Consider the following 16,270-nt stretch of genomic DNA (forward strand, 5'->3'; position numbering starts at 1 on the left):
CTACCATTTCTTAGTTGGATTGTTATTATATTGTCTTTGACTTTACTTTTATTATTCATAAACTATCTTGGAGGTAAACTTTAAATTTAAAGCAAGCCCATATTTAAAATCTTTAATTCATTGATTTACCTTTTTTAAATTATTGTTCATCTTTTTTTATTTTGCAAGTAAATTAATGTTCTTGAATTTCTTCCTTCTACATTTGAACCAAACATTTCTTTTTTCTTTTAACAATGCTTTAGTTTATCCAGAGAAGACTTGTGTTTGGTCAAATACTTCTCAGTTTAAAGATTGGAATAAAGAGTTTACACCCTTGGTAACAGCTAAGCCATTACAAATTCATTGTGCCAGTTAGAAGTTTAAAGTTTTTTTTAAAGTAATGGAATTCTAAAGAAACGAAATGATATAAAAATCCTAAAGATAAAGATCATTTTATAAAATAATCATTTTGGATACAAACATACATACATACATACATACATACATACATACATACATACATACATACATACATACATACATACATACATACAATGTATGTATGTATGTATGTATGTATGTATGTATGTATGTATGTATGTATGTATGTATGTATAAAACAAAGTTTGATTTTTATTTAGCTGGTCTTGATATAAATAGAATTGCAAATGAAGTTGATGTTGATGCAATTCAAGAAAACATTGCAACTGTTACGTACTGCAATATTGAATATGAATTGGTAAGACTATTTTTATTTGATTTACTAAACAATTGTTCATACTTTTAGTTTAAGCAAATAAAGTAATAGATGACAAATAGTTTATTATATATCAATGAAAAGCCCAGAATTTTTTTAGAAATTTAAAAAATTTTTCAGTGATAGTGTTCATCTAGTCTTATCTGATGGTGAAGAGGGGTGGGGGAGAGGGATTGAAATTTTTAAATAAAAATAAAAAGTAAAAAGCATTTACGAGAACAAATCTACTTTAAATCTACATTTGATAAAAGATATATTATGTTAAGAAATAGGCGGTGGACACATGTCCGATTATTTGTACAATTGATCATATTTTATTAATCAATCATTCGTCCACTACTTTAGTTTTACTGAAACCTTTTTTTTAAAGATTTTAAGAAAAATTTATATTAAAACATAATACTATTGTTAATCACAATCAATTAAAGCATTTTAAAATGTAAATTTCTATGATAAAAAGAAATTTATTATCAAGTACAATTTAACTGTTCTACAAAATAATTTTTATTATTTAAATGTAAAAAATCTGTTTAAAAAAATTTTGTTTAATTTATGTTTATTTTACTTTTATAATAAAATAAAAGTTGGTAATATTTGAGATAAAAACTTTGCATTTAAAGATTATTTTATTTAATAGATTAAGAAATTATTTTTTCAAATTGTATATTAAAAAAAATAATTATCGTTTATATTTAACAAAAAAAATTTAATTTTTAAATGAGTTACAATTTCTTCACATACTATGTACACGAAAGTTTTTTTTAACTTAGTTATTACAATAAAGGTAAAAAAAAAGTTTACTTAAAAAAATTATTTTTTTTAAGTGAAGAAGATAACAAGCAAAAGCCTTATGCTTGATTTTTTTTGTACTTTTGTACCTTCATGGTTTCTTTTTATATTTTTTTACAATACTTTTGCTTGTTCCTCTTTGGTAGTGGCAGTGCAACTCAACTGATGTATTCTTATGAGGGTATCTCTAAAATTCAATTTAGTGATTCTGAGGCTGCTGATAGTAGGGTTTAACTCTAAATCAGCTCTCTGTGTTACTGATTTTATCGACAGCTCTAAAATATAAAGAGTCCCACGTTGTGCATGAATGGTGTTCTTGTTAGTCAATTGATGAGGCTGTATCAAGAGCTCTTTGTTAGAACTTTGAGTTGGTTAGCAGAACTGGAACAAATATATAGCTTATTGTTAAGATTGCGATGTACTACCTGTGATTAAGTCAATTTTTCTAATAATTCGAAACAGGTGTATAGTACAGTTAAAATATTTGATATTATTGCCGAATTGTTTTAATCTTTTGCAAATATTCATCATCTTAAAAGTAACTTTTCATCTATTTAATCTTGCCAAATTTCAGCAGACCTACTTGCTCTTTGTAAAACAAATTTAAATTTTTTTATTTTTAGATAGTTGATTAATATTATCTTTAGATTTACAAAAAAAAAAAAGACTCCAATGCTTGGTCTGGGGATATACTTAAGTATCAACTAATCTGTTCATTTTGAAATCTTATGCACTTTTGATTAGCACCTCTTTAGTCAATCTTTTTTTTTTTTTTGTTCTTCTCAAGATTGCATTGGTCTTGCAGTTGCTGGTGAGTTTTAACTTAAACAAAAGTCCGTTGTTTACTAATAATAATTACTGCAATGTTGTTGATATTCCTATATTGATGAATGGCATCACTATATTGATATTCCTATATCGATGAATAACATCACTCTTACTGAGTCCTCTGCTTTACATCTTATTTTCAGGTGAATAGGTGCACACACCTTAATTTAGTATTGTGTGTAATTAGTTGTGCACCTTTTGTCTATTGCCAAATAAGATGAAAAATCGCAGCTGCTATTTACAAAATGAAGTTTTTGAATGACTTTATACAAAATTTTAGGGGGTAAAAAAAAGAAGAAACAATTAAATCAAGAAAAGTTGAATCTTTCCATTGCAACAAAAAGATTTTCTATGTTCTTTCGAAAAGCATTTCCCTTTTAAAAATAACTGTGCGATCACCAGACCACCAAATCAGAAATATGTATCCATCACCAGACCACTAAATCAGAAATATGTATCCATCACCACACCACCATATCAGAAATATGTATCCATCACCAGACCACCAAATCAGAAATATGTATCCATCACCAGATCACCAAATCAAATATGTATCCATCAAAATAAGCATGATAAGTATTTTACTAAGTTTAAGTATACTATAATATATAATATTATAAAATAAAAAATACTAAAATAATATTAATATTATTACAAGTAAAAAAAAGAAATTTTACTTTTTGTTATTTAAATCATAAGCAAGTTTTAATTGCATCGAATTATTTAAACATGGTAAAAATATTTTTTAATAAGTAGAACTGTGCTACCCCTCTTAATTTTAGTAAGTGCGTTTTTGACCTTTGATTTCATAAAATGTTAAACTTAAAGAATACTGTAACTTGGTTTTTAAGTTTGAGTAAGAGAGATTTTGAAATTATAGAAAGTTGACTTTTTTTTTGTTATTTTCTATTTGTTGCTTTTTCAAATATTCTTGTAAAAGTAACGAACAGAAGCAAACCAAACAAGCATTTTTATATACAATGCGTTTTAATAGTAAAACAAGTAGTGTTATATACAATAATTGTGTTTTAAAGTTTTGTATGTTCACAGAAAGTAATTGTGAGTTGTCTTTTATAAGCATTTAAATCCATGTCCTGATCTTATGATTTGTTGGCAAATATCGAAATCTATGTCTAGCAACTTTTCGCCCATGATCTTTAAGTCTGCATAGAATTTTGCTTTTAACTATTCAAAATCATCTTTTATATTTTCCATTACATCTTCCTCAGCATCTATAACACATAAAGAATTTTTATTATCATTTATTGGCTTTTCCGTTGCTTATACTGATACTTTTGATTTCTTGAAACAATTCATAAAAGTCTGGAGTGGAATTCCATGTATTTGTTGACATAAACAGTATATTTATGTTGACATAAACAGAAAATTAAAACAATTTTTCTTTTCTGAACACTAAACTTTTGATCAATTTCTTTGACACACTTCTCGAATAATTCTGTCCTCATCCAGCTTTTTTGATGGCCCCAATAAATTTGACTTTCCAGTTTTAAACATTTTATACTATTATAAACATCAAGTCTTTCTTTTTTAACATTTCCAGCAGCCATCCTTATCAGATGAACCTTACTATGTTTTACTCCTGTGTGTTTTTCATTTTTTATATGTAAACTTTTGTTGCAAACATTTGTAGAAAAGGTTGAATTCATTAACATTAAATGACTTGAGTATGGTGCAATAATTTCATCATTAACAAAATATAATATTTACTTCAACAATATAATTTATATTAGCCCAATTCTGGAAATTACAATAATAGCGTTTAAAGTCACTAATCAGAAAGATTGGATAAAGTAAAATTGGAATTTAACTTAACCATTTATCTGACGCAGGAAAACTAAATTTCTTCACAAAATATAAGCTTTTTCCATCAAACTGCCTATTGAACTATCTTCAGTTCTCATTTGTTGAGCATGTCAACTTTCAACCATTATGCCATAATTTCTTGACAAATGCGCCAAAAACTTTATACTTTTTCTAGGTTGAAAGAGTGTATGGTGAAGTATCAAAGATTTTTAAAACCTCGCTTTTTGTTTTTCCTAACTCCAGTGGAGCTTTGTAATTCTGCTTTGATTGTTTTTGTATGCTTTCTTTTTCATAACATGTATGAAAATAAGTCATGTTTTTATAAATAATAGTTTTTCAAAAACATAAAACCAAATCTAAAAAAATAGTTTGATTATAAAGCATTTTCTCTTTTTTAAGTACAAATTATGAAAGTTCAATTTTTTTAAAATTAAGAAAAAATGGCATCTGCTGCAAAAAAAGAAGAAAAAAAGAAAGGTAATAAATCAATATTGAAAAACTAAATAACTTTTTTTTATGAAAAAAAAAATATAGACAAAAGCAAAATAAAAAAATTTTTTTTAAAGGGACTTTATTTAATTTTTAGTATAAAAACATTTTTTTTATTACCTTTTTGCTTCATTTGAAAATTAGCAAAACTTATTACTAATGTATGCAAATTTGTATATTTCTGACATACTGTTTTTTCATTTTATCTAGGTTGCGGTAGTGGTGTTGTGGTAGAGCTCTTGCTTCATAAGCAATTAGTTCCAAGTTTGACCCCCTTCATGTCCCTGGTAGTGCCGCGCTCAACTTGTTTCTCCGCGCAGCGACCTTGTTCATTAAAGTTTATGTTTTGGAATTAAAGAGTTGAGAGGGGGTTGTAACCACAATAGTCTCCTCTACTGTTGTGGCCTTCTGGGTCTTGGGGAGGTGAATAACGTAAAAAAGAAATAGACAAGATGTTTTGATTTTTAGAAGTTCTTCTTGATTCTAAAATTGTATTTTTTATAAATGTCCGGCACGTTAATTTAAAAGTAGAATGAGCTTCAAATTTAGTTTAAAGTAGTTGTGAAAATTAAGTTAGGTTGTGGCTGAAACTTGTTTCAGCCGGTTGTAGGTTTAGTTGGTATCAACATGAAGTAAAAAGATTTTAATTCTTATAATCAATTTTACAAGTTTTTTTTTAATTCTTATAATCAAAATTTTTTGTCTTCAGGGTCATGATAGTTTGGATCCAAACTTTATAAAGTTATTTCGGCTTGCACAGTTAATGATTGAATACCTTTTGCACTGTCAGCAGTATTTACAAGCAAGTTTGGAGGAAAAGCAGACCACAATCAATCTTGTTACTGAACATATTCAAGCTGTTCAACAGGTTTTTACTTTCTTTTTTTTTTTTTTAAATAGTTTTAGCAACAATGATATGTACAAACCAAACGCATGAATATATTAGAGGACACTTAACACAACACTAAACAACAAAACATAAAAACACTCAACACAATGCTTAACAACAAAACACAAGAACATTTAAATCAACACTAAATACTAGAACACTCAATACAACACTAAACAGCAAAATAATAGAATTCAGCAGCAAACAACAAGTATTAGCAATTTAAGATACAATGGTTTGAAAATCATTAATTTTAAATCAATTAAAGTACGTTAATTTAATAATAAATACTCATTCTAAACATAGCAGTAAATATGAAAGTCTTTTAATTGGAATTTAATATGTTGAATATAGTAAAATATGTGCTGAAATTTTATTTCAGCACAGATTTTTAGATTTCACTGTAGATAAAACTCCGAAACTTCACACTTTGAGATAATCAAGGACTGCTATTATTTGTTTTTAGCAAAAATATTTAGAAAAACTTACTTTGATTTTTATATATACTTATAATTTTTTAGCAAGAAGCAGCAGCTAAAAATGAACTAAATCTTCGAAATGAAATGTACAAGAAACTGAAAAAAGAATTTAACAAAGCAAAAGTACAAATTGCAGACTACCAATTAATGATCAGAGCTGGAGCTAGTGGACAGTATAAAGTATAGTTACTTATAACCATACATTAATAAAAGAAATACAATAATGCAACTCTAAACTAGAATATTGTATTAATTTAAGTTTATTTTTAGTGTGTTTACTGCAATAAAAGTTTTGTTTCTGAATTTTACTTGTCAAGTCACCTTCAGAGAAGACATCCTAATGAAAGTCAAAAAATGTTTCCCTTATCACCAACATCGTTGTACAATTCTCAGGTTCAGAATGAGATAAATGTTGTAAGAGAAAGGTTACTTGCTACAGAAGCTGAGCTTATAGCAGAAAAGCAGAAAATGAAAATCGTTCAAAATGAGGTAATACTTTGAACAATTTCAGTTTTTCCTTAACATGTATACATTTAGCTTCTAACTAGAGGTGGGTTGATTCTGATTCCACCAATTCTCAAAGAATTGAAAGAATCACGATTCTCTTTTTTTTAACAAACTTTAACATTTCGGATTTATTTAAGTTATTTTTTTAGTTTAACAGCTTCACTACTTTTGTAAATTCTTCATTGAACATTTTATAGATAAAGATATGCACTTTTTGTTGTCATGACTAACAAAAAATATTGTTTCTTTGCTTTTCTTTCCTTCAACACTTTATTTTATGTTAAAATCTCACTTTAATGTTTAACATCAATGTTGAAGTTAAGTAACTGTAATCAAACACTCTAACAGATTTTATTTATTTTGAGTTGTACTTATGCAAAATAAATAATTATCTGTTATGAAAATTATTGATATTTGAATTTACTAAATGTGTGGAAACAATTGATATATATATATGATATACATATATTTTTTATTTTTGTCTTTATTATTATTGGTATTATTTTAATAATTGTTATTGTTTTTATTATTATTGCTGTAATAGTTATTTTATTGTTATAAATGTTATTTCTTTATTTTAGAATATATAAATTTATATTGATTGATTACAAAGCCAAAATGTAAGAAAAGTGAGTTATGGGACAATTTTACAATCAAGGTAAATGACACTAAATATGCAATATGTAACTTTTGCAAAACAATCAAATTTATGGGTGATTGCAGAATTTCTTAGTCATGCAACATCTAACATGCTAAAGTGTTCACTTTAACATGTTCGCTTTTATTCAACTTTTCATAAATCTGATATGGAAAATCAGAAACAGAATACCGATAGAGTTGTTGATTTTAATGTATGCGATAATAGTTTTACTGTATACTCATCTTCAAGGTCTATTCCTAATTCAAGTTTTGAAAGTTCTATGACCTTGTCTAAGTAACTTGAATTTTTTTGCACCCGCAATCATATCCACAAGTTCGATGCCTAGGTCTAAGGGTGCAGAAACCAACACAAGAAGGTCTTCTTCTGCATTCAGTTCTGGAAAAATTAGGCCTAGATCTTTATCTCATAATAAACCAACAATACACCTAGTGTTTGCAGAAACTAGACCTCTCACAGCAAAGATGCAAGGGCAGTAAAAATTACAAAGCTTATTGATGAAATGATATGTACTGATATATAGCCTCTTAGTACAGTGGAGGACCCTGGTTTTAAAAGATTACTTTAGTTTTTAAAGCCTAGTTAAACAATACCAGGCAGGAAATATTTTTTGACTATTAAAATTTGTAATATTTATCAGAAGGTAACAGATAAGTTCTTTTTTTGGCAAAGAAAGCTAATTATGTTATTATAACTACTGACATATGGAACTCAACTAGATGGAGTAGCACCTTCCACATGTTATTTAATTAAACAACTGTTTAATTGAACAAAAATATGCAATTCTGATGTTAACGCCACATTTCCTACACACTCCCCAACAAAACACATTGTTGCTAAAAGAAAGCTAACAATTAGAACTATAACAGAAAAATACATAAAACCAAAAGATCTTGACAAATAGAGAATTATCTGTATATCAAAGAAATATGGCATTCCAAAGCAAACATTGTCTGGATGGTCAAAAGAAAAACACACAATATATTCAGAAATCGAAAAAAACTACTTCAAAAAGAGTGAGAATGAGAGTCTCCCTGAATATCGATTTGGATAAAGCATGTTGTATGTGGCTTTTAAACACCCACCACCAAAACACTCCTGTGTCTGGAACAATTTTCAAAGTCAAAGCTTTGCATTTTGCAAAAGAACTTGGTTGTGACAACTTTTAAACATCCGATGGATGGTTAGATAGTTGGGAATAAAAAAAAAATGTATCATTTAAAACAATATCAGGTATTTTATTCAGGGCTCAAATTAAGTGATCGCAAATTGCAATTTCTGGAAATGCTTCCAGTTTTGAAATTTTTAGCTTTTTAAAAACCGTAAAACTGTTTTGACCTCAATAACTGTTATTCAATAAAAAAATGTTTACATTGATCTTGAATTATGATATGAAATCTTATCGTAAAACCATATTATTACAATTATTTTTATTATTATTAAAGATTATGATTTAAGCGTTAATATTTTAATTCATTTTATGAATCATCAGATAAAACAAGAAAAATAAAACACGATAGAGTATAATTATTAAAAAACAACCGCTAATCACAACAGTCAAAATGATTTTAGCGTTGATTAAATATTTTAAATTAAAAAAATCGTTAAATAAGGTACAAAATACTTTTATATCTTATTTAAATCTTATTCAATATTTTCTTAAAAATTAAATGCTTGTAATATGTATACAAAATTAAGACAGGAGTTTAAAAATATATAAAAACTAATTAAAATTTTCATAGTTATTTTAAACAAAACAATAAAACTCTAATAGCTTATTTTTAAAAATATCTTTTTTATTATCATTTTTATTAAAATTTAATTTATTTCCAATTTAAAACATTTAAATTTTTGAATAAATATTTCCTTAAACCTTCCCCCTAAGCAAAAATTGATATTAATGATTTATACAATGCACAAATAGCTTAAGCATTATTTTTTATTTATTGATTTCCAATTGAAATGCAGTTGACTCATTACCACGCACTGGATGAAACCACGCACTGCATGAAACCACTTACTGCATGAAACCACGCACTGCATGAAACCACACACTGCATGAAACCACACACTGCATGAAACCATGCACTGCATGAAACCACACACTGCATGAAACCATGCATTGCATGAAACCACACACTGCATGAAACCATGCACTGCATGAAACCACACACTGCATGAAACCATGCACTGCATGAAACTACACACTGCATGAAACCACACACTGCATGAAACCATGCACTGCATGAAACCACACACTGCATGAAACCATGCAGTGCATGAAAAGCAAATAAAGTCCTAAACCCATAGCTAATAAAATTTATGGTGATTTTAAAATTGCTTTTCTTGTTTTTTATAGATGAAGGTCAAGATTTTACCAATCAAATTACTACTCCTTATAGGAAAAGAGTTTAGCTGACAATAATGTCTTGTTACAACTCACATGAAAGATGAGTTCGGTTTGTTTTCTAAAGCGCTTACAAAAAAAAGTATGCATTTGAATGGTGAGAAATGTAGTAGTAGGTAAAAATTTCAAGATGCGACTAAGGCTGGTCCATTAATCGCATGCATCTGTTGCACCCAAATTAGTGGAAATGGTAGAGTTTCTAAACCATAATTGAAACTTTTTTTATCTGGACAGTTGAAGTAAAAGAATTTTTTTTTCTAAATAAATGACATTGTTGAATTAAAAGTTTTTATTGACTGCTTGTAAGACCAACTAATAATAATAATTATTATTAATTGTTATGCAATTATTAATAATAGTTATTATTAATAATTGGATAACAATTAATAATTATTATTGTTAATAATTGTTCACCAGTATAGTAAAACAAAAGGGAAGAGGCTGGTAGAACTAAATGCACAAAGCCGAATGTTAAAAAGCAACAGGTATCCAAAATTACAAAGCACTAAAAGGTTGGCGATAAAAAACGTACAGGATTAGAAAGGAAATATGAAACAATTAAGGCGAAAAATGTTTAGATGCCATGACCTAATTGAAGCTTAAAAATTATGTATATATATGTGTGCGCCTTACTTAGAGAATACACTAAAAATCTTAAATGGTATAAGAAATCTGAATGTGATGAGATGTGTATCAATCATAAATATACAACAAGAAGGTATTTTATATACAAAAAAGAAAAGATAAACGGTTACAAAGCAAATGTATGACCAGGGGTATTTAAAAGAAAAACAAAAAAGTGGACAGTGGTGGGATTCAAACCATGGACATTCCCGTATGAAGTAAATGTCTTATCCAAACCGTACAAAGTAAACCCTTTATCCATAAGCTAAACTTGCGTATACTTAAGAACAAATAAATATAATTATATAGTAATTATATTTATTTGTACTTAAGTATACGCATGTGGATATACAAGACAAAAAGTTACACATGTTTCCTGGAAAGGCTTGATCATGTGTGCAGAGAAACTCTCAATGTTTGTTATTAAGAAAATCAAACAAACCCTGTTGCTTTAAAGAAATTAGAAGTACTCCATGTTGTTACCATGCACAAAAAAAGAGCTGAATGACCTCTAAACTATTTAAGGAGTAGGTCAATGAAAACAACAGAAAGTTTGCATTAGAAGGCCATAAGGTAACAATTGTTATTATAAATTGCACTGCCCATCCAAATATTGAGAATCTTAAATTAATTAACAAGATCATAAATGCTATTGATAACAAAAAACAAATGCCTTTAATTCTCATGCTTGATGCTACAAAAATGCTTTATTCTTAGAATGAAGTTTCAAAGCAGGATTTAAGGAAGTAGTACAAGACAAAGATGATGAATACTTCCCTGCATTAAAAAATTTAATTAATCAGTTACGTCAGCATGATGAAGATCTTGTTCTGGATGATTTTACGTACAAAGATTTCTTAACGATTGATGATTACATTTTGGTTATGGGAGGAGTGATGACAGATGAAGAAATTGTTCAAGATATCATCGAGATAGTTAACGAAGAAATAAAGGAAACAAAACCCCTGATAAAACGTTGACAAAGTCATTAAAAGAATAGCTTTGAATGCTTCAAAAACGTTTGAAAAAAATTGTGCGAGTCACTGAAACAAACATCTATTTCAGACGATTTTCTTTTATAATATATATTATATATACAAAAGTATATATTTCACATGAGGATACAGAGTTCTATATATGTACATAATATTTATATATTGAAAAACATTTGATAAGCCTTGAAATCTTGATAAGTTGGGCATTTTCAAAAAGTCCCACAAGAAACTTCACTTAATTTGTACATTCGCTAAGTCAGGTAATATATATATATACCCCTTCAGAGTCTGAGTTAACAGGATTCTACTGACTCATAAAACATTGTATAGTACAGTTATGCTATAATGTTAAAAATAAAAAACATTAAATCTATAAACCAAAACATTAATAATTATTTAGCAAGATCCTTTTTATAAATTATGTTTTAAGTTTGTCAATTTTATCAAATTTAAAATAACAGCACTACATGGTAAGAGAGTAAAAAATATCAAGAGACATAATCGTCTGGAAATTTGTAAAGATTTAAAAAGCTTTAACTTCTTTTGTAAAAGAAAAATAAGAATTACTTCCAAAAAATTTCATTATTAAGTTTGTATAGAGGAAACACATGATTACAACAACAACAAAAATATGATTAAAGATATGCTAAAAATATTGTGCAAATATTTAGCTACAAGCTTATTACCCTATGAGGATAATTTCACTTCATGAAAATTAAAATACCCTATGAGGGTAATTTCACGTCATGAAATTTAAAAAAAAATCTATATCAAGAACTTTTTTATCCAACTCATATTATTATTATTACACACACACACACACACACACACACACACACACACACACACACACACACACACACACACACACACACAGAGTTTTTAATTAATTGTTAAAAATAAAAGTATTTTAAAAAAGACTAATTATAATATTAGATTTATAGTCAAGGTAAGTATTCAAACTTTTTTCAAGTTTTACTAATTACCTTTTGATTGAAACTTTTATTCTTGAGTGATAACCATTTTTTATTTACAAATTTGTTAAATTTTTCAGGACAGTTTTGAAAAAGTTGTGATTGCTCATTCAGCTATGTTAACTAAAAGTTGTTAAAATGTTTTTGATTACTCACTTGTCGCACACACACACACACACACACACACACACACACACACACACACACACACACACACACACACACACACACACACACACACACACTGTGTGTGTGTGAGACATTAATTAAAAACTATTAAAATCGTAAACCACATAATCAAATTATGAATCATAAACATTCAAAGGTTTCCACAATATAATTACACAAAAATGATATGAGAGAAATGGGAAATCAATTAATTTTTTTTGTCCAACTTCACTCCTCAAAAATCGTTTTTAGGAGGTACTTTTTAAAAATATGGTTTTTACTACACATTGGGAGACAAAGCAATGTCTCATAAATAGAAGGAAAGAAATCCCATTGTTTTTATTAGATAACTATGATTAGGGATCAGTAGCATTGGTAGGGCAGAGTGGAGAGAAGTGGGACCACATCCTACTTCTACCCACTCTTCCCTACAGATTTCAATCATATCATTCTACTGCTGACTTGTTAACTATTTTCATAGAAAAGTGGGACTATTGCTCTTCATAACTGGATAAGCTTTCTATAAATAAACTTGTACTTAAGTTACATAAAGTTACCTAGGACAATTCTTAAGTTTTAATTATGGCATGACTTTCTGTTATCTTTGTACACTGTTAGAATAAACTTTGAGACCTTAAAGAGATTTTATAGATGATAAGACATTATAAGCTTTTAATTAAATTAATTATAAATTAATATTAAAATTATATACAGTTTGTAGATATAATCAATGTTGATCAATCAACTTAAACAATGTTAAACTTAATTAAATTGTTAAAATTTTTAAAAATTTATTCATTTAAATAGGATTCCTTAAAGAATGAAAAGTTGATGCAAGATCTGCAAAAAGAACATGCTCTTTGGAAAAATCAGGAGCAGGAGAAAATGAAGGTGATTATTTAATGAAATCATTTTTTAAAACAGATAAAATGTTTGATATTTTTTACGCAAATTATATTTTTAAAGTACATTAAAGTTTCTCTCAATTTGAAGTTGTGTTTAACATCAAATTTATTTATATAAATTTGATGTTAAACACAACTTCAAATTGAGAGAAACTTTATTTATATAATCAAATTTGAAATTCGTTTTTTTTACTTTGTTTATATAATCAAATTTGAAATTCGTTAAAATAGAATATCTTTCAACAAGGCTGCAAGCAACCACTATTAGAGTTGGAAGTTACTGGAAGAGAAAAGATAAAGTTTATAAAGCAAGATTACAATTGACAGATGACTTATAAGATTGCAAATTGTATGAATCAGGAAAGCAAGATGAAGGAAGCGAATTCCGAAGAACTGATGTTTGAGGAAAAAAACTAGACAAATGTTTTTGGAGCACTTAGGAATAGTCACAGAAAACAGATGAGACTTAATTGAATAACAAGTCACGAGAATGAATTTTAGTAGATGACACAAGAGACACTAGCTCTTTGGAGCAGTTATAGTATTTGTAGAAAAGAGAAAGTGAAGTAACATTACCACAATGTGATAATGGTTGCAGGTTGAGTGCAAGAGCAGGTCCAACTATGTTTACAATGTGTTTTTGCACCTTGTCTAAAAGAGAAAGGGCATCATCATACTCATTTTGTTTATTGCAACATGTCTTGTTGCCTGCTGCCTTGTTGAATTTACTTTTTTTTTTTTTTCTTTCCATTTTCTTATTTATCATATTTAAATAAGAAAATGGCATGTCTTGACCACACAATTGTCCATGATTCCATAATGTAGAACCATGGGCATTAAATGTGAAGAAAGAAAGTATTGTTGCTACTATTTTTCTTATTAATTATTACTATATGTAGATATTTTTAACGTAAAAATTTACAGAATATATTTGGTTTTGTTTTTTTATCCAAATTTATATTTTATGTTGCTTTGTAAAAAATTTCATGCATTGTAATTTTAGACAGAGATAGAAAATTTTAAAAATATCATGCTTGAAGAAATGAGACTAATGCAAAAAGAAAAAGAACAATTGCAACAAGTTTAAAATTTTATATATTGTTTGTTACTTTTTTTAATGTTTTTTTTTTACTATTTTTGTTTATTATTAATTTAAATTTATTCTTTTACTTCTTTTATTTCAAAAGTAATTTTAAAAATCTTTTTAAAACAGTTTTAATCGTCTCATTTATGTTTTAGAATATTTATGAATTAGAAAAGTCATCAGGTATAATATTTTATATTATACTTTATTATATTTATATTATCTATTATATTTTTATTATATGCATGTTTAATTTTAAAATAAATTTCATTAAAAAAAAAATCTATTTTACCAATATATTTTGTTTGCTTTGAAAGGAAAAAAAAAATCAAATCTAGGTAGTTTGATGGTAAGTTTTTTATATACTTTTTTATTATCATGCTGCATTTTTATATACTATAACAATATATCATATTTTATAACAATATTAGTTCTTTAAATATATTTCATTAGTAATATTTTATTAATTATGTGTTATAATTAACATAATTTTAGTTAAAATGTTTCAATATTTTTGTAATAATAAAATGTTTGATTTCAGAATCTTTTTATTTTTATTGCTAGGATGAAGATGATTTAGATTACAAAAGTCTCTCCAACAAGGTTGATTTGAATTTCAAGTTTATGAAATGTATTAAACAAAAATGTTTTTATGCTTTTATACACTTAAAAAGTATATCCTATACATCAGTGTGACTAAAAACTTAAGTTATAAATGTTTTGATCAATTTGTCATAACATTTTTTTTTTTTTAAAGTTTTCAAGTTTTAAATAATTTTTTTTTTATGAAATTGGGAAATCATTATATGATCAAGGGACTTGAAGGACCCCTAAAAATATTTTTTCAAAGCCAGTGTTGTTTTGTCATATAGAACACATAAAGGATATATTTTTCAAAAATATTGGTTTTTTGGGAAACCCTCATCAGTCTTCTCCGTTTAATGCCAATTTAATGCCAGCGCACAAAAAAGTGTTGACAGGATATGGTCATTTTTAATTTATCCTGCGCGATTTGAAAAACTCATTTTTTCCTGTTATTTAAATTAAGATAAAAACAGTGAAAAGCATGCTTTGAATAAATACTAGATAATATATTTAATAAATTTAATAAATATTTTGATAATATAATTAAAAAAAAAAAACTGGTAAAAGTGCCATTTTTCATAAAAGTTGAGGAAATTAACAAAAATGTTTTGTTGCAATTTAAAACAAAAAGCTTTTATTTTTTTTGACTAGCGCTTTTTTATGCGCTCGCCAAAGTTTTGTGGGTGTGTTAGCGAGTGCAAAAGCGCTGGCTAAACAGAGAAGACTGCCTCATATATATATATATATATATATATATATATATATATATATATATATATATATATATATATATATATATATATATATATAATTGCCGAACTTAATAGTAGTTATGTTATTAATGTGCTCAGGTAATTAGTCCTAATAAGCTGTGGATGGTCTGAAAAAAATTATGGTTTGAAACTTAATAAAGAAAAAATTTAATTAGACAGTTCTGCTACTCCAGAAGGTGCTGTTGTGGAGGCAAAAAAAAAAAAAGAAAAACCCTAGCTAGAAAAAGCTTTAAGTTTTATTTTAACAATTACAAGTCTTTTGTTACATTTATTTTTTTGCTTTAAATATATATGTGAATTTGAATTCTTGCAAAACGGCACTCATGACAGCGCATTAAACCACTGATCTATCAAGTTTATGCATGTAATTGAAAAATAAACTATTTTATAAACTCTTATACCGATTGCAATTAATCAACATTTTTCAAGTGGGTTCTCTAAATCGGAATAAAATTGTGTCTATATGTAAACAATATATAGAAACACATATGTTATATGCAAATGTAAAAAATCCACTTATATAACGTTTTATACAAGATTGTGTGTAATATAAGAA

General features: G+C 27.0%; 1 protein-coding gene across 2 annotated transcripts in view; it reads left to right on the forward strand.

The window, feature by feature from the left end:
• Positions 1–16,270, forward strand: part of LOC101241137 (uncharacterized) — a 56,817-nt gene that overhangs the window by 12,722 nt on the left and 27,825 nt on the right. For both annotated transcript variants that reach the window (XM_065788029.1, XM_065788028.1), the window contains exons 3-11: positions 621–718; positions 5,376–5,534; positions 6,077–6,214; positions 6,305–6,523; positions 13,175–13,258; positions 14,276–14,353; positions 14,512–14,539; positions 14,674–14,705; positions 14,921–14,959. In XM_065788029.1, the coding sequence (XP_065644101.1) occupies positions 621–718; positions 5,376–5,534; positions 6,077–6,214; positions 6,305–6,523; positions 13,175–13,258; positions 14,276–14,353; positions 14,512–14,539; positions 14,674–14,705; positions 14,921–14,959 (875 nt within the window). The remainder of the gene's footprint in view (positions 1–620; positions 719–5,375; positions 5,535–6,076; positions 6,215–6,304; positions 6,524–13,174; positions 13,259–14,275; positions 14,354–14,511; positions 14,540–14,673; positions 14,706–14,920; positions 14,960–16,270) is intronic.

The sequence above is a fragment of the Hydra vulgaris genome, chromosome 01 (genome assembly GCF_038396675.1).
Source record: "Hydra vulgaris chromosome 01, alternate assembly HydraT2T_AEP".
Taxonomy (NCBI): Eukaryota; Metazoa; Cnidaria; class Hydrozoa; order Anthoathecata; family Hydridae; genus Hydra; species Hydra vulgaris.